This window comes from Typopeltis vanoorti, chromosome 14, assembly GCF_054136105.1.
Source record: "Typopeltis vanoorti isolate ZY-2024b chromosome 14, IOZ_Tvanoo_1.0, whole genome shotgun sequence".
Lineage (NCBI taxonomy): Eukaryota > Metazoa > Arthropoda > Arachnida > Uropygi > Thelyphonidae > Typopeltis > Typopeltis vanoorti.
In genome coordinates this window covers 82709972-82735796 of record NC_143562.1, presented here as the reverse complement: position 1 = coordinate 82735796, position 25825 = coordinate 82709972, and the positions used below count along the sequence as shown (strand labels likewise).

Here is a 25825-nt window from a genome sequence, read left to right as displayed (position 1 = left end):
CATTTACACAAAGCATTGTGACAGTTAAGAGTAGTACTTCAAAATATATTGTACTATTAGACAGCTGAGTGAAAGAACTCAGTTTGATAAGGAAATATATTTATCCCTTTCAGCTCATGTAAAAGCTTGGCATCGTGTCTTATGAAATGGCATATTGAAAACTGTTGCGAAAATCACTGTGAAAAATGAAAAGATTGGCATATAATTAAGAATCCCTCTAATGTTCCTAGATAAATATTCCAGAATCCTAGAGAAGAAAAAAAATTAATCATGCTAATAGAAAATCATTGAGAGAAGCAGCCCAGTATGGGTTGAGTATGAAGAAGCGCATAATGCCATATTTTACTTTTAAGCAGCTGACTGAAAATAGTGGAATATAAGGGATGGAGTGAGTCTCTGAGGGAGAACATTATTTAATCGGACTATCTGCTTCTGGATAGCATTGAATATTTTTTAGGAGGATTCTTGGTTCATCATTCAAAATGTGAGAAAATTGTTTTCAGATGGGGTTGGATTGGAATTTAGATAGTGTTAGACTATATCTTACTTGCCAACCAGGCAAGTAAGGAAAAGTCTTAAGTGGAAAATATATTTTTGAGGCGATATGAGCTACTGATATTATTATTAGACACCTCCAGGGAGTCCAAGGACTCGTCGAAGGAGGGCACCCCTGCTCTACAACTCTGTCACTGCCACTCAATCCACCAACGCCGACCACCACCACTAGTATTTCCAAAGACAATCACAAACATCCATGCCCACGACGGGATTCGAACCCGCAGCCTTTTGGCTGGAGAGCAGATATGCTAACCACTCAGCCAGCCCTGCTGGCCTAGTAAACATTTATTATTATTAGTCACCTCCAGGGAGTCCAAAGACTCATTGAGGGAGGGCATCTGCTCTACAATTCTGTCTCCACAACTCGCAATCCACCAACTGAAACTACACCAGCGCCAACTATCATCTACTACCACCACTAGTATTTCCACAGACAAACAAACAAACCTCCATGCTCACTGCAGGATTCGAACCTGCAGCCTTTTGGCTGGGGAGCAGATAAGCTAACCACTCAGCCAGCCAGCCAGGCAGGCTGGCTAAAGTTTAAGAGCGCTGATCTACACCAAAGCCGTCTACTGACCACCACTAGTATTTTCAGACAATTGCAAACATCCATGCCCACGGCAGGTTTCGAACCCGCAGCCTTTTGGCTGGAGAGCGGATACGCTAACCACTCGGCCAACCAGGCTGGCTAAAAATTAATGCCAACAGCACTCTGTGTTTCCAGGTGGACCCTCCCAAGTGCTAACCGAGCTCAACGCTGCTTAACTTCGGTGATCGGATGAGAACCGGTGCATTCAATGCGACCGTTTTGAGTGCTTATGGTGGAAAGCATTGAAGTGAATGCTACCCCCCAGGAAAGGATATTTGATCTTGTATAGTTAACTTTGTGTGCCTCATAGTGCAATTGGAAGAATGAATGTATAGTGATTGGAAAAAACCTGAGTTCGATTCTTATCGTGACGAGAGGAATGTTTTATTTTTTAAATTGACGGTGAGTTACCTGATCTCATATGGTGGTAGCAGGTTTTTTCTCAGGGAAACGGATCTTTTATGCCATGTACAGGCAAAATATACTGTTGGTGGTGATGGATGGAACTTGTGTGTAGTAGGAGAGGAGATGCTGAGATGTGTGGAGTGGAGTAGAATGCCCTCCAGCAATGAGTCCTTGGAGGTGTCATGTAATAATAATAATAAAGATCAACATTATATAAGTAAAGTTGATATTAAATCCGGCATATTTTCAAAGCCGAATGTAGAAACTGAAAGTTTCGTAAAGAAAGTTGACTAGAAAGCTTACCGGAATACACTCCCTGGCATTCTCGAGTTACCTTAGCGAGTACTAATAGAAGACATAGGCTCCATCCTGGAGGTGAACATGAACATATTATGAAATGTGATCTCAGGTAGAGCGTGTTGTAGGCGTTCAGCGCCTACGACACCCAAGTTCCGGGCTGGTAAGACAAAAAACGTGACATAAAAGCATTTCAAATTTCTGCTTATCTTTATATATATATATAGTTTATTTTTGTAAGAATTATATTATGTATAGTTCAAGTCTAGTCACTGACTAGAGGAACTTTTTGTAAGCCTTTCTTCGACCTGTTCCTGATTTAGTCGATCTCTGGCATGGGCGGACGAGTTTTTTCTCCTGGAAATTCAGTTTTTTTTTGTCCTGTAAACTCAAGAAAATCGACCGTAGAACTTGCATTATTTCAGACAATAACATATGTTAGGGCTATGTACCGAGAGAGGAAACACTTGTTTTCCGGTCTCTTCATCGGTGGCCGCCTATAATTAGTGAGAAACTTGGACCACCTATCTCTGATTGGCTAGCAGTGGAGATTGAACTGTCCACTCAGTCTCGAAAAGCTAGATAGGGTTAAAAGGCTGGCCTACTGCCTATAAGGGAATAAAAAGGCATTAGCTTATTATATTATGTATATATAACGTTTATTTATTTGGAGAATTGTTTGGAGTAGACCTAATTGACTTGATATTGTTGGGCACAACTTTAGTGACAAAGGAAATGAGAAAGAGAATGTGGCTGATTGAAAGATCCTTAAAGGTACCTGTGGCATAATCATGAACATCAAATTACACGATAAACACTACACAGTTTTATATAGTATGAAATTTCATATATCATCATCATCACCATCCTAAAACCGAGCTGATATTAATAGAATTTAGAGAGGAACACTGGCTAAGAAGATATCAAAGAAGTCCACAGGATAGGATTATTTGATATTCTGCTAGATTGGTGGACAGTTTGTGAAAAGTGATTATTGACATGAAATATCCCTGTATATCTTCTAGTTGTAATTGGAAAAGTAAAGTCACTCTGAATTGTAAACTAGATGTTCTTTACCGAGCCGATCCCACTGCTGATATAGCAAATGAATGCAACTGAATTAGAGCATGAATATTTTGAGGCAGAATACTTTGAGAAGAATTAATTCACGTGATGATGATATTGGATGTTATATCTGAAAAATGCACAAGCCTTTTTTTCCCCTCCCTTTCATGACTGAATTGGTCATTCAGATTGTCGTCGTTTGAAAAACTGATCAAACCCTAATTCTACAGCGAGTATAATCAGACATTTAGGAAAGAACTTGACATTGTCAGCTTCCATGAATGCATTAGCACAGCTGATCTCAGTGGTATGGTCACTTAAACAGAATGGGCGAGCATAGTTGTGTGGACATGATGTTTAGGGCCTCCCTCGATGAGTCTAAGGACTCCTGGAGTCGCCCGAAATAATAATAATAATAAATTAGCAAAACAAGTGTTTTTTGCCAGGTTAGCAGGAAAAAGACCCACAGGAAGACCAAGATATAGATGGATTGATACGGTAAAAAGTGCCTTAGAAGATAAAAATATAAGATCTGATAATGTTGGCATCTTTACAGATAATAGATTGATTTGGAGGAAAATTGTAGATAGGAAGTTAGTAATGATGGCAATTTTTCACGTAGTGCTATCATATCCTGTACACTCCTTGAGGGTAAGTGTCAGGAATTTGATAATGATAGTGATATTGCCTTTTAATCTCTTATCGGGAGTAGGTGAGGCCCGTTTTAATCCGATTAACTTTTGGAGACTCAGTGGGCAGTTCAATCTTCAGTTGTACCTAATCATAGATAGCTGGTCCAAGACTATCACTAATTTTAAGTGACATCGAATGAAGCGACCGACAATAAGTATACCACTATCTGGTAGTCTCTAACACGCTATGTTACTCTTTGAAATAGTGCGGGTCTACGGTCAATTTTCTTGAGTTTTCGGGACGAAAAATCGAGTATCCGGGATAAAATGGTAGCTTGCCGGTGCCAGAGATCGACTAACTCTGGGACTGGTTGAAGAAAGATTTAGAAAATAATCCTTTAGTCGGCGACCAGAACCGAACTTAGGTCTTTCTTTTGAGCAGCCTAGATCTTAGGAAGAGAACGAGCTAATGAGAATGCGATCGGTGTAACTCACTCCTGAGTTACACAGATCTCATAATTTATACCAAGATTAAAATTACAAATATTTTTGAAAAGGAAGTGGAAGAATTTTTGCATTTTCTGTTTGCAACTGCCTTGAAGAATTTCTGTTACTTTTCAAGGAGTTATTGATTAGTTTGTGGTATTATTATTTTAATTGTTAGGCATTGTTTCTGATTAACATTTTTTTTTTTTTGGTAATTCCAGTGTAGCACTGGAAATGATGTTTGTTTACATATTAGTATGTTGCAGAGGAAAGATTATTGATTATTGATCCTTCTAGTCGAGCAGTAGATAATTTTTTAGGCTCTTCTTCAGCCGGATGCGATTTAATCGATCATTGGCACTATAATTGAATGTACAGTGATTGTAAGAGGCCTGAGTTCGATTTTCATCGTGACGAGAGGAATGTTTTATTTTTGCCGGCCTGGTTGGTCGAGTGGTTAGCGTATCCACTCTCCAGCCAAAAGGCTGCGGGTTCGAATCCCGCCATGGGTATGGATGTTTGTGATTGTCTGTGAAAATACTACTAGTGGTGGTGGTCGGCGTTGGTGTAGATGATGAAAGTAGTTGTAGTTAGTGGATTGAGTGATGGAGACTTGTAAAGTACGTGCCCTCCCTTCATGAGTCTTTGGACTCCCTGGAGATGTCATATAATAATAATTATAATAATATAAATTTTTTACCCCAGAAGCTCGGTTCTTATCACTGCATGTCAAAATTCAATTGTCGTACACTATCACAGACAGACGAGTGTTCTGGTTTATGTCAACGAGGAATGGAATTGAGGATTTATTATATTTTTTGATCATCAGTGTTTATGTGAATGATTTCTGATAATTATCATGGTTATTTAAAGGTTAAGGATATGAAGTGCAGTGTGGAAAAAGTCACCCATCATGTCTCCCATCATTAATTGTACTAATATACAAACGTTTATTGCCGATCAGAAGTTCTATGAGGATGGTCGGCCATTTTTTTCCTGTTGCTTTATCGTATACCTTTCATTTCATGAAGAGTGAAATAGAAGTGTTCCCAAAGGCGGTTGCAAACAGAGTTTATTTTATTGGTTTATTTTTTTATTATTATTATCCTCTGTCCTACGATGATGCAACTGCCTGGATATCCACATATACATTCTGCACCATCTTGTTAAACCAATATATTTCTTTGGGTGGTGATGTATTTTTGTCTTTAAATTGCTCAGGACGGAAAATTCCAGTTTCCAGTGGAAAACCACCTTCCCACCACCGTATGAGACCGGCTATCTCATCTTCACTGGAAAATCCCTGATAAAGGTTCTTCTCATCCTAGATGGGATTCGAATCCAGATCTTTTTAACCAAATGACTTCGTCAATACTGATTGAGCAATGCAAACTCTCAGAATAAACTTGAAGTGTAAGTAGGGATATTAGTACGCTTCAGATAAGATTAACTGATATAGGAAGAACAAGAATCGAAGTAAGAGAGGCAAGAAAATGAGCTGGCCAAGAACCGATTGAGTAAGAGAAATTATCAGAGGAATTAAAGTGCAGAAATAAGAAAGGAAATGAGAATGTTCCAAGAAAGTGCGAGAGTAGGGGAAGGGGAATGAATAAAAGACATGAAAGCATTAAGAGAGAGTAGTAGGGAGAAGAGAGGGAGAAATGTTAGTGTAGACACGAATAAAGGCATGGATGACGTACAAAATTAAGTCATGAGAGATAGCGCACTTATGGGACTCCTTCACAATATGAAGTGCGAGCTTTAGGAATTGCAAAAATGTGGTAAAGTTAAGAAAACAAGAGGCACAAGGATTAGAAAGACGTCCTCAACTAAGAAGGAAAGGCAGAGTAAGGTAAGAAATTCTGCGATGAGATGAGTGATTCAGAGTGATGACGAAATTGTACTTCATAAGTGCGAAATTAATGTTAGTGAAGCTGTTAGGATGCAAAAAGTAAAGTAAACAAGATAGTGATGGCCAATACAGAAGTGGACAGATGAGCTGAAAGGTAGACTAATGGTTTGAGGGAATATATGAAAGAGTTTCTGTTAGTTGCAAAAGAGAAAAGTGGGAGAGGAAAAGTAATGTCTTTTGCCACATTGTGACATGTCAATTGAGGAGCGCCATTGATTGCAAAGGAGTCAGTACATAGGTTGAGGGTGAGCAATCACGTGTGCATTTTGTAGATATGTGGGATGAGTTTTGCAGACGATAGGACATATATGCCGCAGAAGTTTCCAGACAGATTTGCAATTTAGCAACCAATCTGCATCTCAGGAGTGGTGGCCAAGGTATTGAAAGAGTTAGTTAAAGGCACATTTGAAGAATAAATGGACTAGAATCCGATATTGTATGGAGGAAGCATGATTTTTGAGGGATAGATCATACGCCCCGAACCTCAGTAATTTACTCACTTTTTATAATAAAGTAAAGCTGAGTTGGATAAAAGGGATGATTTAATGAGTCTAAGGTGAGTCCTCGATGAGTCTAAGGACTACTTGGAGTTGCCCGTACTACTTCTACTACTACTACTACTACTAATAATAATAATAATAATAATAATAATATGTTGATACTGCTTGATTTTAGAAAAAGCATTTGATCTGATACCGTATTTAATTCTGTGGCATAAACTGTATCCAATGGGTTTGGATATGAAATGGTGAAGTATAAAAGATGGTGAGTATTGAAAAACTTAAGAAAGTAGTTTACAGAGAAGTAAAGTCGGGAAGGCGGTGTGACATAGAGCTTTGTAATCGGTCTACTACTATTGCATTTGCAATTGAATGCATAGGAACTTATCTAAGGGGGAAATATTCAGTTATTTGCTGATGCCAAACTGTAGAACAATATGATAGGAAGAGGATACTGTGTGAGTGCAGTGGGGGTTTCAACCTGATTTTGTAAAGGGTCGATCATGCTTCAGTAATTTACTTACTTTTTATAATAAAATAACAGCTGAATTGGATAAAAAGAATAGCTATACATTGATCCTTCCCCCTCTTCATTCCTATCAATATTGCCGTAATTGAAATCACCCCTAATGATTACCCTTCGCTTGCTCACTAAGCAAAGTCGCCTATACATTGCTTTGTGTCCACCTTCCCCATTCTCTGTAGCAATACTCAATCCTTTGTTCTATCAACCTCCGCCTCACACCGTACTGCTTCAAAACCACTACCAACTTTTTTTTCCCCTTTTTTATCTTAAATTTGTGTGGACATAATTCCCTTGCTATCATCACGATTTTTCCGCTACAGTATCTCCGCGGTGCAAGTTTAATCTTGCTTAAAGGTTATTTATTTATTATTATTAATATCGATACAGAGGAAATTGTTTTGTTTCTGATTAGTGTGGGGATAACAGGGAAATCACTTCTGGTAAGGAAGACTGTAGTTAGCAAGTTAGAACTAATTTTTTTTTTCTTCTTTGCTTAGAAAGAATGTTATGAGAGAATAGGGCTGCCGTAGAGAGTTGTAAGCGCTTGGTCGGTGAATCCGTTCGCATATAAGTGTTAACGTATATCATGAACAGTTTGCGAAGTATTGTGCAAATGATGGTTAGGGAAATGTTAGTGGCCGATGAGTCTAAGGACTCCACGTAGGTGTCATATAATATAATATAATAATTATAACGAAGGAGAACATGCAGTTCTTAGAGGTCGCATCTAGCGTGTAGCACAAGTTTTCCCCAACGCGCAGTGTTTGTTTCGTATTCGTAGGCGCTCGAAAACTTAAAGTTGAAAACATTTAGAGGCAAATATTTTTCGCCTACTGGATATACAGTAATGATCGATATTTATTATCCTGTTTTTTTAATGATTTTAGATGTTCTTATAATTGGCTAGCCTAGAACAGATTTGTAGGGAACTTTTTTGGCTACTTAAGTATTCTATTATGCGTTCTATGATGAACTTGGGAAAGTAGTGTGTTCTCATTTTCAATATAAGTTGTGCAATTTCATTTTTCTTTTTTTTTTTTTTTTTTACTTCTCTGCGTTAATAAACGCTTGCAAAAACACGTCAAATATCTGGAGTATTCGAGAGAAAAATGTGCGAGCCTGAAAGACAAATGCAGCATTTAAAAGTGCAGCTAGAAACATGCCGCAAAGAGCTAAAAAACATAAGGTATGCCATAGATAAGCTTTTGAATATAACTTGCAAGAATTATTTACAAAGGCTACCGCTTGTGTCAGTGGAAAGTTTTTATTTTTTAGCAGATGAAATGGAGCGAATAATTTTTGTTAGTTGTCCATGGGTAACTAATTGAATAAAATTGAATACATACAAAAACCTTATGTGAAAATCTTATTCAGTTTGTCCCACCTAACTTAAATAAAAAAAAAAAACATTACAGAAGCTTCTGTTACTGAAATTGTATACTTCTTAAGATAAAAAAGAAAAATGCAAATGTAACTTTTTGTTACATTTGCAAAAACAATTTTTTTTTTTTTAAGCACACAATATGCTAAACAGATGACATGATTATGAGTCTGGGTTACCTAAGCTGTTTGATAGCTTTTTTTTTGGTTGCCATTGTATATATTCAGGCAACAACACTATATGCACGTCTTCAGAATCCTCTGATAACACTGCTTGTCATGAGTTCCTCAAGATGCCAACTAACAATATCTGCCTATAGTCATTGTGTTCAGTTGGCAATGCATATGTACACCACTAGAGTATGGCAGAACTGCTGCTATTTCATATCTTAATCCTGACTTCCTCGCTCTTACTTTAAATACTCGCCATTCCTTTTCTTCATTCGAGGAACCCAGGAAGCTGTTGGTGTAACTTCTGCCCATCCATGTTTCCACGATTTCTCTGTGTGTCTCTCTCTCTCATATTCTGATGCATGGTAACATTACCTAAAGATAAGACATCATTAATTATATGAAGAGCCAAAGTCTTTAATTCGGCGACATATAAACTTATTTAAGTTAAGGGATATTACATCCCATATTGTTTCATAGCCGAATAAGAAACTCAAAGAGTTTCATGCCGAATATAGTAAATATATAAAGTTCGGCGAGTCCAAGCATAAGCAAATACCTGGATAGTGTTACAACTGGCCCTTTAGGGAGTGCAACACTGAGGCAATTACCTCAGTGTTGCACTCATAAGGGGTTGCACTCATGAGGGGTTGCACTCAACCCTTTACCAAGAGTTGCCTCAGTGTTGCACTCCCTGAAGGGCCAATTGTAACACTATCCAGGTATTTGCTTACGCTTGGACTCGCCGAACTTTATATATTTACTATATTCGGCATGAAACTCTTTGAGTTTCTTATTCGGCTATGAAACCATATGGGATGTAATATCCCTTAATTTAAATAAGACATCATTTTTTTTTCTTTTCTCCTCTTGTTTAGACAGCCAAAGCAAATCATCACCTTCTGCAAGCTGCTTACTGCCTCCTCTGATCATTTGACAAAAGGATTATCAGAAAAATCCTCATTAATCTTTATACTAACAAGTCTCCCAGTCCAGGCCTTATTCCCTGTAGTTGTGCCCATGATTTGTTCTTCAGAATTAACACCCATCCTGCATCACTTATATATAAGTCATCATATTCATCAAAACAGCAGCATGGAAGCAGGCATTTATCCAGTCTGTAGCTAAAAAGAGAGAAAAAAAGCCAACCATCAAACTATCAGTCCATTGGTCTTGTATCTGTACTCTCAATAGTGATGGAGAAGTTCATGAACAGCCACTTCACTATCTGGAGACCCATCAGTTCATTAGTAATCACCAGTTTGGATTTTGTCATTAGCCAACATCCTTGCTAACCTTATTCCCCTTTATACATAAGCCATGGAAAGATTTAGAGAAAATTCATGTGGTCACACTTGATATCCCAAAGGCATTTGATTTTGTTGGGTATTGAAACCTTCTCAGCAGCTAGACTTGATGCCAGCTTCTCTTGTTTTTTTTTGCATTTATTTTTGCAAGTACATTTTTTTGTAACTTTATCATATAGAAAATGAGTTATGAGAAATACAAAGATGCACAGTGAAATAAAATTTACTTTTGATAATAGTAAATAGTCGTTCAAGAATGTACCCTTTACCATTTCCTCATTAAGACAATACAGGCTTAATGAGCAAAATGATAAATGTCATTTGGAGATCATTGACACACAGAGCCGTATCTGGGAAAGTGAAATGGAGGCACAGGGCCCAGGATGAAGGGAGCCTGAAATGGGATATCAAAAAATAATATATTTTTATTTTCAAAATTTAAAATTTTGCCACCATGGGACCGATTCAATGATGTTTTTGGTTAAAGTTTTTTCCAAAAAAAAGGGGGGGGGGGAATGAAATCTTGCACATGCCCCATGAAAAGCTGGTTAGTGTGAAGGAGTAAACAAAGTGATAGAACCCTGCACATTCTCAACTTAGTGCATGTTGACATCTATGTTCATAGCATATTATGAGGATGGAGATCTATTTTCTTTTACACATGGTGTTCAGTCAGAGTTGTGCCTTGTTCATGATGGAGGGGACTTTCCAGTGATGGTACTGTCCCTTTTCAACCGTCCTCTTTTTCTTGGCATTACTCTACGTCTAAGTTTTATTTTTTTCACTCTGGTGTCTTTCAGACCACTATCACTGGGGATCCAAACCTTGCCAGTGTTTTTGTAATACGGTGCAACTTGTGGACTCTACAAAACTTTCCAGGGGGATCCTGGTAGTTGAGCACTGCTTTGGCAAGATGGATAGTCCTGATTTCCCAGCTAGGACCAGTTGACTACTGGACTTACCTGCAAGGGTCAGTAGTGTTGCAGTAAATCTCCTATCCTGGTCCAGGGATGCTTTTTTTATTATTATTTATTTTTTCTTTTTTTATCTGATCCACACAAGAAAGAAGGCCACAGGACCTGTAGCACATTAGCGCCATGTGTGGGCAAGAGGAATAAAAGAAGGGAGGAATCTGTTCACATTTTGCTTGAACAGTTGAGGGTTGTGATCTTTGGGGGAAGGCAGAGTGTGAAGACTGTTCCAAAGGACAGAAGTAGATGGAATGAAGGAGTAGGCTGTGAAGTTGGTTTGGTGAGTTTCAAGATGGACTTCAAAAGGGTGTTGGTTAACAGTGGCTCTTGTTTTAATGAATTTGGAGGAGAGTGGAGGAATAATAGTGGCCAATTTAGTAGAGCACTGTCGATGAAAGTATCTGTAGAAGAGACACAAGGCAGAAACTGAATGTCTGTTAAAAAGGATCATTAATTAACTTAATTGTCCTCTTCTGGATAGAATCAAGCAATCTTAGAGAGGATTTTGGTGCACCATCCCAAATATGGAAGCAGGATTCCATGGCTGGGCAGATTTGGACTTTGTATAGAGTTAGCTGCTGTGAGGGTGTGAAGTAGTGTCTTGTGCAAAAAAATATGCCAAGTTTTTGGCAGCTGCAGAAGCTATAGTTGAAATGTGGTCGTTCCAGGAAAGATCGGAGGTGTAGGTCAGTCCGGGTAGAGAAATCTGATCGTGTTTGAATATATCAGTATTACTGAAGGTAAGGGGGTAGGATGCGAGTTCTTTCTTGGTGAGAGATCAGATAGGACTGAGTTTTGGTGGCATTGAAGTTCACAAGGTTCTTGCCCTACTGGAGTGTAGCTAGGAGATCTGAGTTCAGTCCACTGGTTGTGGTAGATCTTGAGGATTCTAATACTCGAGTAATTCAAGGTTTGTCAAATGAAAAGGAGGAATGCTGTCATCAGCAAAATTATGAATAGGATTAGAAGTCTGAGAGAGCAGGTCATTTATATACATGAGGAGAAGAGTGGGTGAAAGAACAGAACCATGGGGTACTTCCGCATTGGTGGGGAAATCTGAGGAGAGGAAAAATCCACGATGATACATAGTGAGCAGCCAATGAGAAAGTTGGCGATCCAGTTGCAGAGTGTGGATGCTGACTTTTTATATTCTGCAACTGGGCAACCACGTGAGTTTCTCCAAATTTTCATGACTCGAGTCCAGAGGTGGGTGGTGAAAGTAAGATCAGCTGTAGATTGTGAGGGGTGAAATCTGTTCTGCTGGTCGTTGATTAATTGGTAGGTCTCGAGATAGTTCAAGAGTTGGTTGTTGACCTACTCCATAATTTTAGAAAGAACAGAAGTGAGAGCAGTTGAATGGTAGTTCATTTGTTGACTTTTATCACTTTTTTTTTTGTATGTTCTGGATGTGGGTCTGTTTTCATGATAGATTGAAGAGGTGATATAGGATAAGTGTTAGTTTTGGAAGACAATTTTTTTAACACAATAGGTGGAACACCATCAGGACCAGATACCTTGTTTGTGTTCAGGTTATTAAGGATTCTTTGGATTTCTTTCTGGCAGAAGAAGACTATGGGTGACATGAGGACATGTCACAACTTGTTAACTTTATTCAGAAAGCAATTTCAGTTCATCTGACTAATATTTATTACTTGTCATTTGGTAATCTACCAATGCATTTGCAGAGTCCAAGAATATTATATATCATATCACAAAAGTGTGCCTCCGTAGCTCAGTCAGTATAGACAAAGCCCTTTAGTTGGAAAGACCTGGGTTCGATTCCCGTCAGTGATGCAAGGAACCTTTATCTGATCTCTTTCGATGAAAGGTGAGTTAGCCGGTCTCATACGGAGGTAGGGAGTTTTTTTCTCCCCGGAACTCGAGTTTTTTGTCCCCCAGAACAGGCAAACCAGCCCCGTGAATGCACATGGATTACAGTCATGAATACGTCCCAGCCATATGCAAGTCCTGAGCCAAGATAAAATGGGGGGGGGGGGGGCAGAAGCAATGGTGAACTACCCTGTAAAAATCTCACCAGGAGTACTTTGTGGGTAATGCCTACAAAGTCACCTACGGTTGGAAACAACTGAAAGGGAAAAATCAGATCATCACGAAAGTGTTATGTTCTTTTGTGCTGGATTTTTACAAATGGATATGCTATGAAAACTGTATTATGTATTTGTCTTTTATGTTTTATGTATCAGGTCATTTATATGCATGAGGAAGAGAGTGGACAAATGTGTGGAAATATGAGGAGAGTGAACAGTCCACCATGACATGTAGTGAGCAACCAGTGAGAAATTTGGTGATCCAGTTGCAGAGTGAGGAAGGCAGTTTGTTAAGTAGGCCCCTGTGCCAAACCTGATCAAATGCCTTTGAAATGTCGAGGGCAACCATGAGTTTCTCCAAATTTATCCATGGCTTGAGTCCACAGGTGGGTGGTGAAAGTGAGAAGATCAACTATAGATTGCTAGTGGCAGAATCCATATACTTCTGGTTGCTGATTAGGTGGTTCAAGACTTGCTGTGGTGTTAGTGTAGTCAGGGGCGTGCCAGATTAGATCGTGCTCTGAGGCAAACAAGTAAATATCGCCCCTGATGGATTATAACACAAAAATATAAGAAAATCTCCAATTGCTATCTTATTACAAGAGAAACATTAATGCAAAACGATTACATAATAATATTAATGTTTGCTCTATGGGGATATTGCACAATAAAGCTTGTCTAAATTTAAATTATAAGCTATGTTCACCTCTATCGATATAGTTGCTGGTCCAACCAATCTTTCTTGGGCCATTGCTGTTTGCAAATAATTTTTAATCAGTTTAAGCTTGGAAAAACCTCTTTCCGTACTTGCTATGCTAACAGGAATTGTTAGCGTAGTGACAGCTCCCACTGCAACATGGCTGAACGAGTGCCCTTATTAAGCTGCACCGTGAGGCAAGCTGCCTCTGTGCTACACCCTGTGGACGGTACCGAGTGTAGTGTCTGGGGTAGCCCTGGTATTTCACTCCCATGTGTAGTCATTGCTTGCTGGTGAGTGGGTGTCCACTTGTGGCTTCATGGTGGGTTTGGAGCTCTTGTGTCAAACAAAAAATCCCTTGAGCATGAATTCTTCATCTTCAAATTTTTCAAAGACTCTCACCCAACCAATACATATGACGTGTATTATTTGACATCATTTGACAACAGAAGTAAGAAACAAAAGACCTGACACCAGTATAAATGTAGCAATGTTTGTCATCATTCATGCAACAGGTCAAAAGCCAATAGGGAAAATATCACCTTTTTGTATTCAAAAGGATTTAGAGGGACTGGCAGGATTTCCCAAAACAGTTAAGAAACTACATTCTGTTGATACCCTTTTCCAGCTCTTGGTAAAAGTGTTATTCCAGTAGCAACAGAAATGAAATTCTTGGGATTCATCTTTGATAGAAAGCTCATATTCCTTGCACATATTCATCAACTTAAGGAAAAGTGCAAGAGAGAATTGAATCTCTGTCATGCTCTATTCTCTACTGAATGGGGTGCAGATCAATCTTCATTTCCCCTATATGTTACCTCTATAATATGCACTTATATGTTTAAATTGGACAATGGATCTGAAGTCTACATTTCTGCAAACAAGGTAGAGTAGCTGGCAATGGTTAGATCCTATATATCATCAGGGAATGTGGATAGCTACTGGTTCTACATTGCCCATTCAAAGTCTTTATGCCAAGACAAACGAACCTGTTGTCACTCAGACAGAAACAGTTCTCTTAACTACACCAAAAAAATTGTCTTTTCAGAGCATCTCCCATGGACCTAGTATCTTTTCTCTGCTTTGGTAGGCTTAATATCTCACACATCAAATTACTATACACCCCTGTAGTATGCATGTTAAAGAGATTATACCAGCTTTTGGCATGAGTCTGACAAATTTACCTGCACCATTCCTCCATGGAAGGTTTGCATCTGTCATGTAACCTCTCAGTGTGCCAACTGTGGAAGTCTCATACTCCATCTTTCTACACAGTTATTTAATACACATTTAATAACCTACTTGTGGTGTACCTTGGTATTTATCAGGTTAGTGAATGAACAAGAATGGCTGACATTTTGGGAAATAGCCAACCAAATTGTATTTGTATTGGCTTAAACCACAATGAAAAATATTACTTAACTTCTACTGTACTACAAAACCGAATGTTTACTTTTTTTTAACCATTAAAAAGAAATATTCTAAGAGTATAATAAAGTTTTTAACAATTAAGCTAATTCAGTTTTTTATAGAAAAAAAATGACAAAAATAATGATTTTACTAGCAGTAAAAGCAACAAAACTAAGATGAAGGTGATAAAACCTCACATTCTAAGAGTAGGCTTTTGTCAGTTTGCAGATCCCTCGGGACTCCCTTGAGAAAAGCTGCTATATGTTTATGTATATCAGTCCCATCAACGAGAGGTTATAACACATCAGTTCCATGTCTGGAACAGTGGTCAAGATGAGAGAAGGAATCTGTTTTTTTGAACAACTGGACATTGTAGTCATTGAAGAAAATTGTATGGAGAAAACTTTCAGAGTATAAGATATGAAAGATGAGGATGAGAAATTGGTTTGGTGTGTTTGGAGCAGTACAGCAACGAATGTTGACCAGCAGCTGTTCTTGTGTTTATGGATTGGAGAGAAAGTGGAAGAGTGGTGTCAGCCATATTCGTGATACAGCACCCTTGAAAATATCTGTAGAATACACGGAGAGCAGAAACAGTCATTTGTGAGATAGTGGCTGGATGAATCTAAAAGGGGTCACCTGTTAATCAGATTGATATTTTCTGGATAGTGTCATGCATTTTTAGAGAGGTTTTTGATGGACAACCTCGAATGTGAGAATAATATTCTAAGGTAAAGAATTTGAAAAAATACGAGGCCGACAGATGAAAAAATTTGAAAAATTAAAAAAGACCTCTACTATCAATCCAAAACTTCTTACCAACACCGTAATCAACCTTTCTTCAGTCTGCCTGAAGCAATCAACGCACTTTCACATGGCCACAACTTCTTTTGAAGAGAAAGATTAAACTCTGCCCCACAAAAACCAACCATTTGGCTTCGCTATGTTGATGATGAGTTTGCTATTTGGCCACATGGCTCTGAAACACTCCTCTCTTCTTAACACACTTAAACAACCAACACCTCAGAATCAAGTTTACCCTGGAAAAAAAGGAAAACAACAGCCTCCCTTTCCTAGACACTCTAGTCACCCGCCAGCCTGATGGAACCTTGGTTTTCTCAGTTTATAGAAAACCCACTCATACAGGCAGATACATTCACCAACAATTCCCCCCCCCCCCTCACAACAATATGGAGTGGTGAAAACACTATACAACAGGGCTAAACTAATCTGTTCTAACGACATGGCCCTAAACACTGAACTAAATCACATCCTCAACACTTTCTCAGCCAATGGCTACCCCCCCTCCAAAAAAAATATCCAAAAAAAAAATAGTAAAACCTACAAACCATAGCTCCCCCTCCACAACAAGGATTACTCTACATCCGAGGCACCTCAGAAAAAATTACCAAAATCTTAAAAAAACATGACCTGATCTCCTGTTACAGGCCATACAGAAAATTGGCATCCCTTATCCGCTCCACTAAAGACCAACCACTTCCCCTAGACCTACCTGGTGTATACCAGGTCCCTTGCAGCTGTAAACTGTCTTACTTTGGCCAAACAGGCAGGACAGCGAATATCAGAATTTCTGAACACAAGGACTACATCCGTTTTCACAAGTACAGCCATTCTGGTCTTGCAGACCATGCTCTGGATATACCCCACAGAATACGGTGGAAGAAAGCTATAGTAATGCACCATAGCAAATACAAATTCGAAAGACTATTTATGGAATCAGCCTCAGCCCTAAGAAGCTCTCCAAACCTCGACAAATTTGGTTATATGCGACTGCCCCAAATTTGGGAGGCTTACATCAGCAGGCCTTCAGCCCAACAGCCAAGAACACCTACTTAGGCCCGCTAGAGGGCTTCATCTCTTCATTCTCAGTTACTGTGTTGTAGTGCCTACGTGCACGTGCCTTTTTTTATAAGTTCCTTTTGAAGATGGCAATGTGACATTGCCGAAATATCGGAAATATTTATTAAAGTGTAATTTAATTTATATTCGTATTGTCGTGACGTTGTATTTTCATGTTGTGTTCTAATCTGCCATCTTGCTTCAAGTCACTCTTATAAATAAAACAACTAATTGCGAATTGATCAGCGATCCAAAAGTAGGGAAATTTATAATTATACTGCCCACCCTATTTCCAGATTAGTCTATATAAAATAGTAGGATCAATTCTTAATTAAGTTAGCAGTCTTCTCATTAGGCCGAATTATTTATTACTCTACTTGGGGCACCCGCAAGATTCGAATTTTTTATGAACGGTGCAATAAAAGGGAATTCAGGCAAACACAATATTTAGATTAACAAAATAAAACATTTAATATATGATATATATAACAAATACAAGAATTCTGCTTTTAAATGAAACAATACAATCAACTTAATACATCTTGCTAAGTCACTCATGCCAATTCAATGTTCTAAACTTGCACATACAATTCACAGTTTCAAAATCACAAGCTTTCTTAACTCAAGTTAATAAAATGAAACTTCCTATTTAATCAGTCTCCACATATCCATCAGCTGTACTTAATGTTTAAATTCACAAGAAACACTAATCAAGGTAGACAGTATTCCAAGCAATCTTATTTCGGACTTTGAACTTCCAAGATATGTTAATGTTAGAATAAACAGACAAATATGACTACTCTTACCAGATACAATCTTCAATACATCAAATAATTGTGAGCACACTTATAAATTAACTTAATTACGTTAGCGGAACACATTAATAAAAATTCTCCAACGATTTAACTGAATTACTGTTAATCGAGCTTCACTACTCTAAAAAAGAAAGCACATCAATATGGAATTGATAATTCTCCTTGTTTACTTTTCTCAAACTAGTTAATTTCAATATAATTCTTCTCAGGGCAACATAGAATTAAGACGTAATCCTAGACTAACTGGAACTAATCAGAATTTTTCATTGAATGTCCAGTTCTTTATTTATCCGGTTACGGCATTAATTTTCCTTTACAACACAGCTGACTTCACTTGCAACTAAGTATATGATTCACTATGTTCTGGCTCACTTCTAAACACTATCTTCATGAATTTCTGCCCTAGAGAACTTATAATTTTCTTCCACTTCCTTTGCTTGTATCCTACCTTCCTTCCCGCTCCGCAAAAACTTCCTCTCTTCTCTCTAATTAAAAATCTTATTGCCTTCCTTTCTCCTTTCTGGTTCCAAGGTCACGCACTCTTCGACTCGTGCTTGTTTATTTCATGCATCTCCATGACAACGCATGAACGCAAACATTTCGCTAATGTAATACAACGCTCTACTACTACATAAGTGATTACATAACGTTAAATTTTCACAAATAAGAATAAATAGAATATTTGAGCTACTTAATCAGCTCTTTCATTACGTATACAATTATTTATAATAACACTTTTCGTTACTTTACATATATATTTCAGTTATCATAAATTTCTACACATATTATTATTTAATAAATTAATAGTAGGTTAAGTTTAGAATAAATATTTAAATAGTAATCCTTAATTAAGGAATAATAAATCATTTTTATACAAATCATGATTAATACATAATAAGCAATGTTAAATGTGAATGAAAAAAATAAATTACACAACATAGTTTCATTCACAATTTAACAGTATCTACGTTGTTCAATTCCTTAAGTGATTTAATAATGCATAACCAACGTATAAGCCTGTCTACAAGAATTATTCTAATGTAGGGCAAATTTGGGATTTGTACAATGTTAGGAGTTGCACAGGTGAGAAATGATGTCTTGAATAGAAAAGCTCATCTTGTTTTTTGGATGCAGAGGAGGCTATGATGTGCTTATGCCAGGAGAGGCTAGAGGTTAAGTCACTCCAAGAAGAGATACATCTGATCTTGCATGAAGAGCTGGATATTGTTCAAGGTGAAGGAAGATGAAATGTAGTCTCTTTCTTGTATGAAATAAGGCAAGACTGTTTTGGTGGCATTGAAGTTGACAAGCTTGTCCTCACTTAACGGAAATATTATGAGGAGGTTAGTGTTTAGGGAACTGGTTGTAGATGATCTTTTAGTTTGGGATGTATTCCCATTGCAAGATTTGTTTGAATGTAAAAAAATGAATAGCATGTACTGTCAGTAGTAGAATTATGGATGGAATTTGAGGTTAGTGATAGAATGTCATTATGAATAGAAGAAAGAGCATGAGCAAAACCACAGAACCCTGTGATAATTTGGCGTTGGTGGGAAATTCTGAAGAAAGGAAGCCATCTGCCACGACACAGTGAATGACCAGAGAGAAAATTGGCAGTCCAGTTGCAAAGGGAGGGAGATTACACCATATGATGGTAATTCAGTAAAGTAGGCCCAATATGCTAGACCTAATCAAAAGCCTTGGAAACATCTGAAGTGACCACATAGATTTTACAGACCTTTCCAAAGCTTGGGACCATATATGGGTGATGTTGGCATGAGAATCTGTGGCAGAATGCATATTGGTCATCACTGATACTAGTTGTTTTCTAGGTGAAGGAGTTAATTTTTGATTGCTTTCTCCATTGTTTTTGATAGAAGCTTCCAACCTTTGTCTGTGAAATAGTCATTAAGAAAAAAAAAAGAAATCAGTTCTGAATTTATTCATTGCTGTAAAAGGTTAAAGTATATGTTATTTGAAAATAGGAAAAATCCTTGTAGAAAAGGGAATTTGGTATCCATATTACTATAATGATGTCTATGGAGTCAGAAGACTCATCACAGGAGTGACTCTACATTGACATACTAACCATTAGTCACACAATACCTATCATACTTCTCCTTCAACTCATTCACAGACTAAGCACTCGCAACCACCTCTGGCAGTGCATTTCACACATTCACCACTCTCCAAGCAAAAAATCCAGTCCTAATGCCCTTGTTAACCATACTCTTATACATTTCCAGAGATGATCCATCATTCTCTCCCTTCCTGTACTGTACAGAAAGAAGTCATCAGTATCAGTTCTATAAAACCTGTTTAATAACTTGTATTCTTTTATTATATCTCCTCTCTTATGCCTGTCAGCTAGTTTCTGGAGCCCACAGACCTGCAATAATCTTTGTCACTTGCCTCTGGATCCTCTCCACCACCACTTCTTCATTATCAAGGAATTCAGGTGACCAGATCTGTGTGCAGTAGTCCAGATGTGGCCTTATTAATGCCCTATGAAGTGGAACATTAACTTTCCTGTCACTGCTTGTCAGTTGTGTTCTTCAACAACCATGTAATTTGATGTGTTGTTTTGGCAACCTTTGCCATATGCCTTCTAAACTTACATTCTCTGTCCACAATAGTCCCCAACCCCCTTGGCTCATCAACTTCTTGTGGTTCAATTTCATTAATATAATACATGGCATATGATCTCATTCTCCCGAAGTGCATCTTACACCTAACCACATTAAACTGATAGCCATTTACCTTAGCCCATACCTCCAGCATATTTAAGTCATCCTGCAAGATATCTATAACACAGGGCACCGCTGTCTCCACCAGCTGCAACTACACCAACGCCATCTACTGCTCACCACTAGTATTTCCAGAGACAATCGCAAACATCCATGCCCACAATGGGATTCGAACCCACAGCCTTTTGGCTGGAGAGTGGATATGCTAACCACTCGGCTAACTAGGCCGGCATCAGTCAGTGATATATTTGGCATTCCAATATCACAACCAAGATGGTACACCTTTACAAAATGATCACTAGGTAACATTTGTTTTGCTTCTTTCACTTCTCTACCATCAACACTTTTTAAAGTCATCCTTCCATAGTTATTCCTCCTTTTACTTGCCACATAGCAAAAGAACTTAGGATTTCTCTCTATCTTACACCACATAGCCTCAAATGAACTGCCCTCTGCATACCTGTGATCTTGAGGTACTTCTATTCTTTTTGTGTCTTCAACTCTTCATCTGGCATTAGGAACCCCCCCCTCCTCCACCCATTCTGTCCTCCCTGAAAATGCTGTATCCCTTACATTCTATTCCTATAACTATAATCATATTGGTCAAGGTTCTAATGTTTAATGTAAGATCAAAGAAAGCATAAAAACAAAGATAACAGTAAATTGGTATTATTTCTAAGAATTAAAATCTATGATTCCCTGTTATATTTTCTTGTGGAAAAAAATTATCTTTATATTTTGTTCTAGGCAGGATATTGCTGGGCTTAAAAAAATTCAAGAAAAGGAAGTAAAAAACATTCACAGCTTATTGGCAATGAAAAATTTGCATAATAATTTGACTCCTTCATATTGCCATGATATTACAGGTAATACCATGATAATATCAAATAATAATATTTAATATTATTCAAATAACTACACAGGTAGTTATTTGAATAATTGCATAACTTATTCTTAAGTTATTTTTAGCATTTTAAAATTAGAATACTGCTTATAATATGCTTCACAGTGCTAATAGTTCTGATTAATCCAATTAGTAATAGATGTACACAAGATCAATTTAAATAGTTTTTTTTAAATGCTCCTTACTTTTGGCAGAGAGGCATTTTCTCATTTTTCATTAGTATGGAGTTAATTTAGTTTCTTTACTCAAAATATACCCATATTCCTACCACTCTCCATGTAAAAATCTTACTTCTAGGAGTGTCCCCTTGTTCTTTTTCCTTCCCATCAAATGAATTCAGGATTGGCTGTCTGATAGGTATCAGAGAGTTGTATATGGTGGGGCAATATCAAGGAAACAGAAGGTTACAAGTGGATTTCCACAGGGCTCAGTACTGGGACCTGTATTGTTCACCCTTTAAATCAATGACATTATCAATGGATTGCAAGGGGATATTTAGTTGTTTGCAGATGTTGTGAAGCTGGGAAGAGTTATCAGTAATAGTGCAGATGTGGCAGCCCTGCAAGAGGATTTGAATAAACTAGACAGATGGATCCAAAACTTAAAGTCTTGAAGTTTGGGATCCATCGATGGGAGGCTGCATACTTGATTGGAGGAGCTGTACTGGAGGAAGTAGGGGAGACAAGAGATCTGGGGGTGATGATTGATAGAAAACTGAAATTCAGGGAGCATATTACAAAGGTGGTGAAGGTAATCCAGTGGATTGCTGTAATACTGAGAAGGACACTGACCTGTAGAGATGAGTTATCATTCTGTTGTTGCATATCATTATCATTAAGTGTGATCAGACCACACTTAGGCTATTGTTCTCAAATTTGGTCCCCAGGATTTGAAAGGGATAAATTGATGGATTCAGGACTGTACAATGTCAGTTATGAGGATCGGCTGAGGGAATGTGGACTGCAGAGGTTGATGGATAGAAGAAGGAGAGGTGATATGATCGAGACTTTTAAACTGTTGAGAGGCAGTTACAGGGTGGACATTGGGGAGTTCGTTTGCTTGGTGGAACAGCTGGAAGGAGCGATCACAAGAGGCCATCCCTGGAAGTTATGAAAGGAAGCTGTGAGCAAGAGGGTTGGTAGTGGTTTCTTTGCATGGAGGGTGGTTTAACCGTGGAATGCATTGCCTAGAGAGTGGTGAGAGCAAGAACAGTCAATGAGTTCAAGGAGTAGAAATACAATTTTATTAATACAGACCAGTATTTTACAATAAAAAACATATATTCAAACCTACCAGTTTCGCCAGCAAACTGTCTGGCTTTTTCAAGGCATTATGGAGATATGAAAGTTAGTAAATGCAAATTAAAAGGAACATAAAAAACGTTGTAAACCAAACTAGTATCTATGGTTACACGTTTCGCGTGACAGAGATGACTTATTGTTCTTATTCATTATCACGCATGCGTGTTTGTTGTAGACTTGTAATGTGATTACTGGCTAGCTGTAGTTCAGATTGATTGAGAGAGAGGATCAAGTTTTTCCACGAACTGTTTAGAATTACACCCTGATTTCTGTTGAGGTTTCCGCCGGTTATTAGTACTATTGTGGCTTCCTTAAATACACGATGCCTGTAGTCGTCATCGAGATATGGCATGGAGCTGTTTTGCCAATCTATCGTGTGGTTAGACGTGCAGAAATGATGTGCTAAGCCGGAAGAGATGCTTCTGTTGTGGTTTACATCACCAACATGTTCTTTTTGTCTAATTTCTAAACTTCGTGAAGTTTGTCCGATGTAGGCAAGACCACAGGAGCAGGGAATGTAATATACTCCTCGATATTTGTAGAATGGAACTTTATCTTTTGGAGATCCTAAAACTTGTCTGATGTTGGTGGTTGGTTTGAAGACCACTCTGATGTTGTGGGCTCTTAGTATTCTTGCTATTTGATAAGAAATTGACTTGATGAAAGGTATCACTACAGTAGAAACGTGCTGATGGTGGGATTCTTCTTGTCTGGGGTTGTCATTGTATAGATATTTTTTGATGATGTTTTGAGGATATCCATTTTGTGATAATGTGTTGGCTATTAGTGAGAGTTCATTCTGTGTATCCTCCTCTTCTGATATAAACTTTTTTGCTCTATGTTTCAACATGTGGATAATGCTCAGTTTGTGTGACTTGTGATGGTTTGAAGTATAGTGAAGATATCTTCCAGTATCTGTGGGCTTTCTGTAAATGGGTAATTTGACACTGTTAGGTTGTTTTTTTATCAAAATATCTAAAAAATGCAGTTGGTTGTTGTTTTCTACTTCCAGAGTGAATTTTATCTTGCTATGTATTGAGTTGATTTTATCCACAAACGATTTAAGGTTGTCTAAGCTGTCTTGCCATATGATGAATATATCATCCACATATCTCCACCATGTAGATGGTCTCGGAGAGATAGCAGAGAGAATTTCTTTTTCAAGTTTTTCCATGAAAAGGTCTGCACAAGATGATGATAGTGGGCTTCCCATTGCTAGGCCTTCTAATTGTTGGTATATGGTGTTGTTAATCTTGAAGAAATTAGATTGAAGGCAGTGTCTAAACATCTGTGTGATGTCTAGAGGAAAGAGGTCTTGGATGATGTTTATTACCTCTTCTACTGGAACATTGGTGAAAAGGGATACAACATCTAGGCTGGCTAGCATGTCAATTGGTGCAATCTTAATGGCTTGGAGTTTATTTACAAAATGTTGACTATTCTTGATATAGGATTCTGTTGATCTTATTTTATTATTTAATAAGTTGGCAAGATGCTTTGTCAAAAGGTAGGTTGGTGATGATCTTCCATCAACTATTGGACGGAGAGGTATATCCTGTTTATGTATTTTAGGTGTTCCATATAGTCTTGGGGTGATAGGATGTGAGGATTTTAGTGTTCTCTTCACTTCTTCTGGCCAATTGTTATAATTTCTGATTAGTTGGTTTGTTTCATTATGATTTTTAATTGTGGGGTCTCTGTCTAGGATTTTATAAGTAGAGGTGTCTGATAGTAATACGTTTAACTTATCATAATAATCTTTAGAGTTGAGGATAACTGTAGAATTTCCTTTATCAGTTTTTGTAATAATGATATCTTTATTTTTCTTCAAGTTGAGAATTGCCTTTCTATCACAAGGAGACGTGTTGAGAACAGGTTGTTTTGCTTTGGCTAGGATTATTGTATTTTTGAATCTAATAGTGTCGACAACGTTTTTTGGTAGTGGGTATAGGCCTTTTTCAATTCCACACATAAAATCCATTTTAGGAATGTTTTTGGGCGTAATCGCGAAATTAAAACCTTTTTTGAGAATATCAGATTCATTTCTTGTGAGGTTATGATTTGACAAATTGAAAATCACTTTGTCATCCGGGAGGTTGTTTTGTGTCCGATATTTTTTCTTGTAAAGTTCGTTGAATTTTCTAATTTGTTTGTCCTTATAAAGTTTGAAAGTTTTTTCATAACTGCGTTGTATCATTTGGTCTAGTTGATTCCATGTGGTGTATTCTACGTTGTTGGAAATTTCATCAAAGAACTTGCGGCAATTAATATCACTTTTATTCAGTTCGTATCTCGTGTGTTGGATCCTTTCTCTAACAAGCGCCAATGAAGTGCGTAGATAAATTTTTTTAGCTGATGTAGAGTTGATATGACCTCTGATTATAAGGAACTTAGGAATTATGGAGAATTCCCTGCAACGTTTAAGGAACGTTAAGTGGTTCAAAAGTTTGGCTTTTCTGCATTTTTCTCTTTCCATGCACCGAATTTTGTGTTTCATTAAACTATTTAAAGTATACATTTTTGGTCGTTTCATAATAGAAATACAATTTTATTAATACAGACCAGTATTTTACAATAAAAAACATATATTCAAACCTACCAGTTTCGCCAGCAAACTGTCTGGCTTTTTCAAGGCATTACGGAGATATGAAAGTTAGTAAATGCAAATTAAAAGGAACATAAAAAACGTTGTAAACCAAACTAGTATCTATGGTTACACGTTTCGCGTGACAGAGATGACTTATTGTTCTTATTCATTATCACGCATGCGTGTTTGTTGTAGACTTGTAATGTGATTACTGGCTAGCTGTAGTTCAGATTGATTGAGAGAGAGGATCAAGTTTTTCCACAAACTGTTTAGAATTACACCCTGATTTCTGTTGAGGTTTCCGTCGGTTATTAGTACTATTGTGGCTTCCTTAAATACACGATGCCTGTAGTCGTCATCGAGATATGGCATGGAGCTGTTTTGCCAATCTATCGTGTGGTTAGACGTGCAGAAATGATGTGCTAAGCCGGAAGAGATGCTTCTGTTGTGGTTTACATCACCAACATGTTCTTTTTGTCTAATTTCTAAACTTCGTGAAGTTTGTCCGATGTAGGCAAGACCACAGGAGCAGGGAATGTAATATACTCCTGGATATTTGTAGAACGGAACTTTATCTTTTGGAGATCCTAAAGATAAAGTTCCGTTTACTTGTATGTAATTTACTTGTATAGAGTGCAACAGCATGTAGTTTGT

The 25825-nt window shown here is 37.7% G+C and overlaps 1 protein-coding gene across 4 annotated transcripts in view; it reads left to right on the top strand.

Annotated features, from left to right (window-relative positions):
* The first annotated feature begins 7693 nt into the window (after positions 1–7693).
* The window catches only part of LOC150099712 (uncharacterized), a 140510-nt gene continuing 122378 nt past the window's right edge, over positions 7694–25825 (top strand). Inside the window, exons 1-2 of one of the 4 annotated variants that reach the window (XM_090403852.1) lie at positions 7694–7817; positions 21127–21245. In XM_090403852.1, the coding sequence (XP_090259978.1) occupies positions 21194–21245 (52 nt within the window). In that variant the 5' untranslated portion in view covers positions 7694–7817; positions 21127–21193. Of the gene's footprint in view, positions 8160–21126; positions 21246–25825 lie in introns of all 4 variants that reach the window. The other 3 variants (XM_090403851.1, XM_090403853.1, XM_090403854.1) reach the window with 3 other exon arrangements.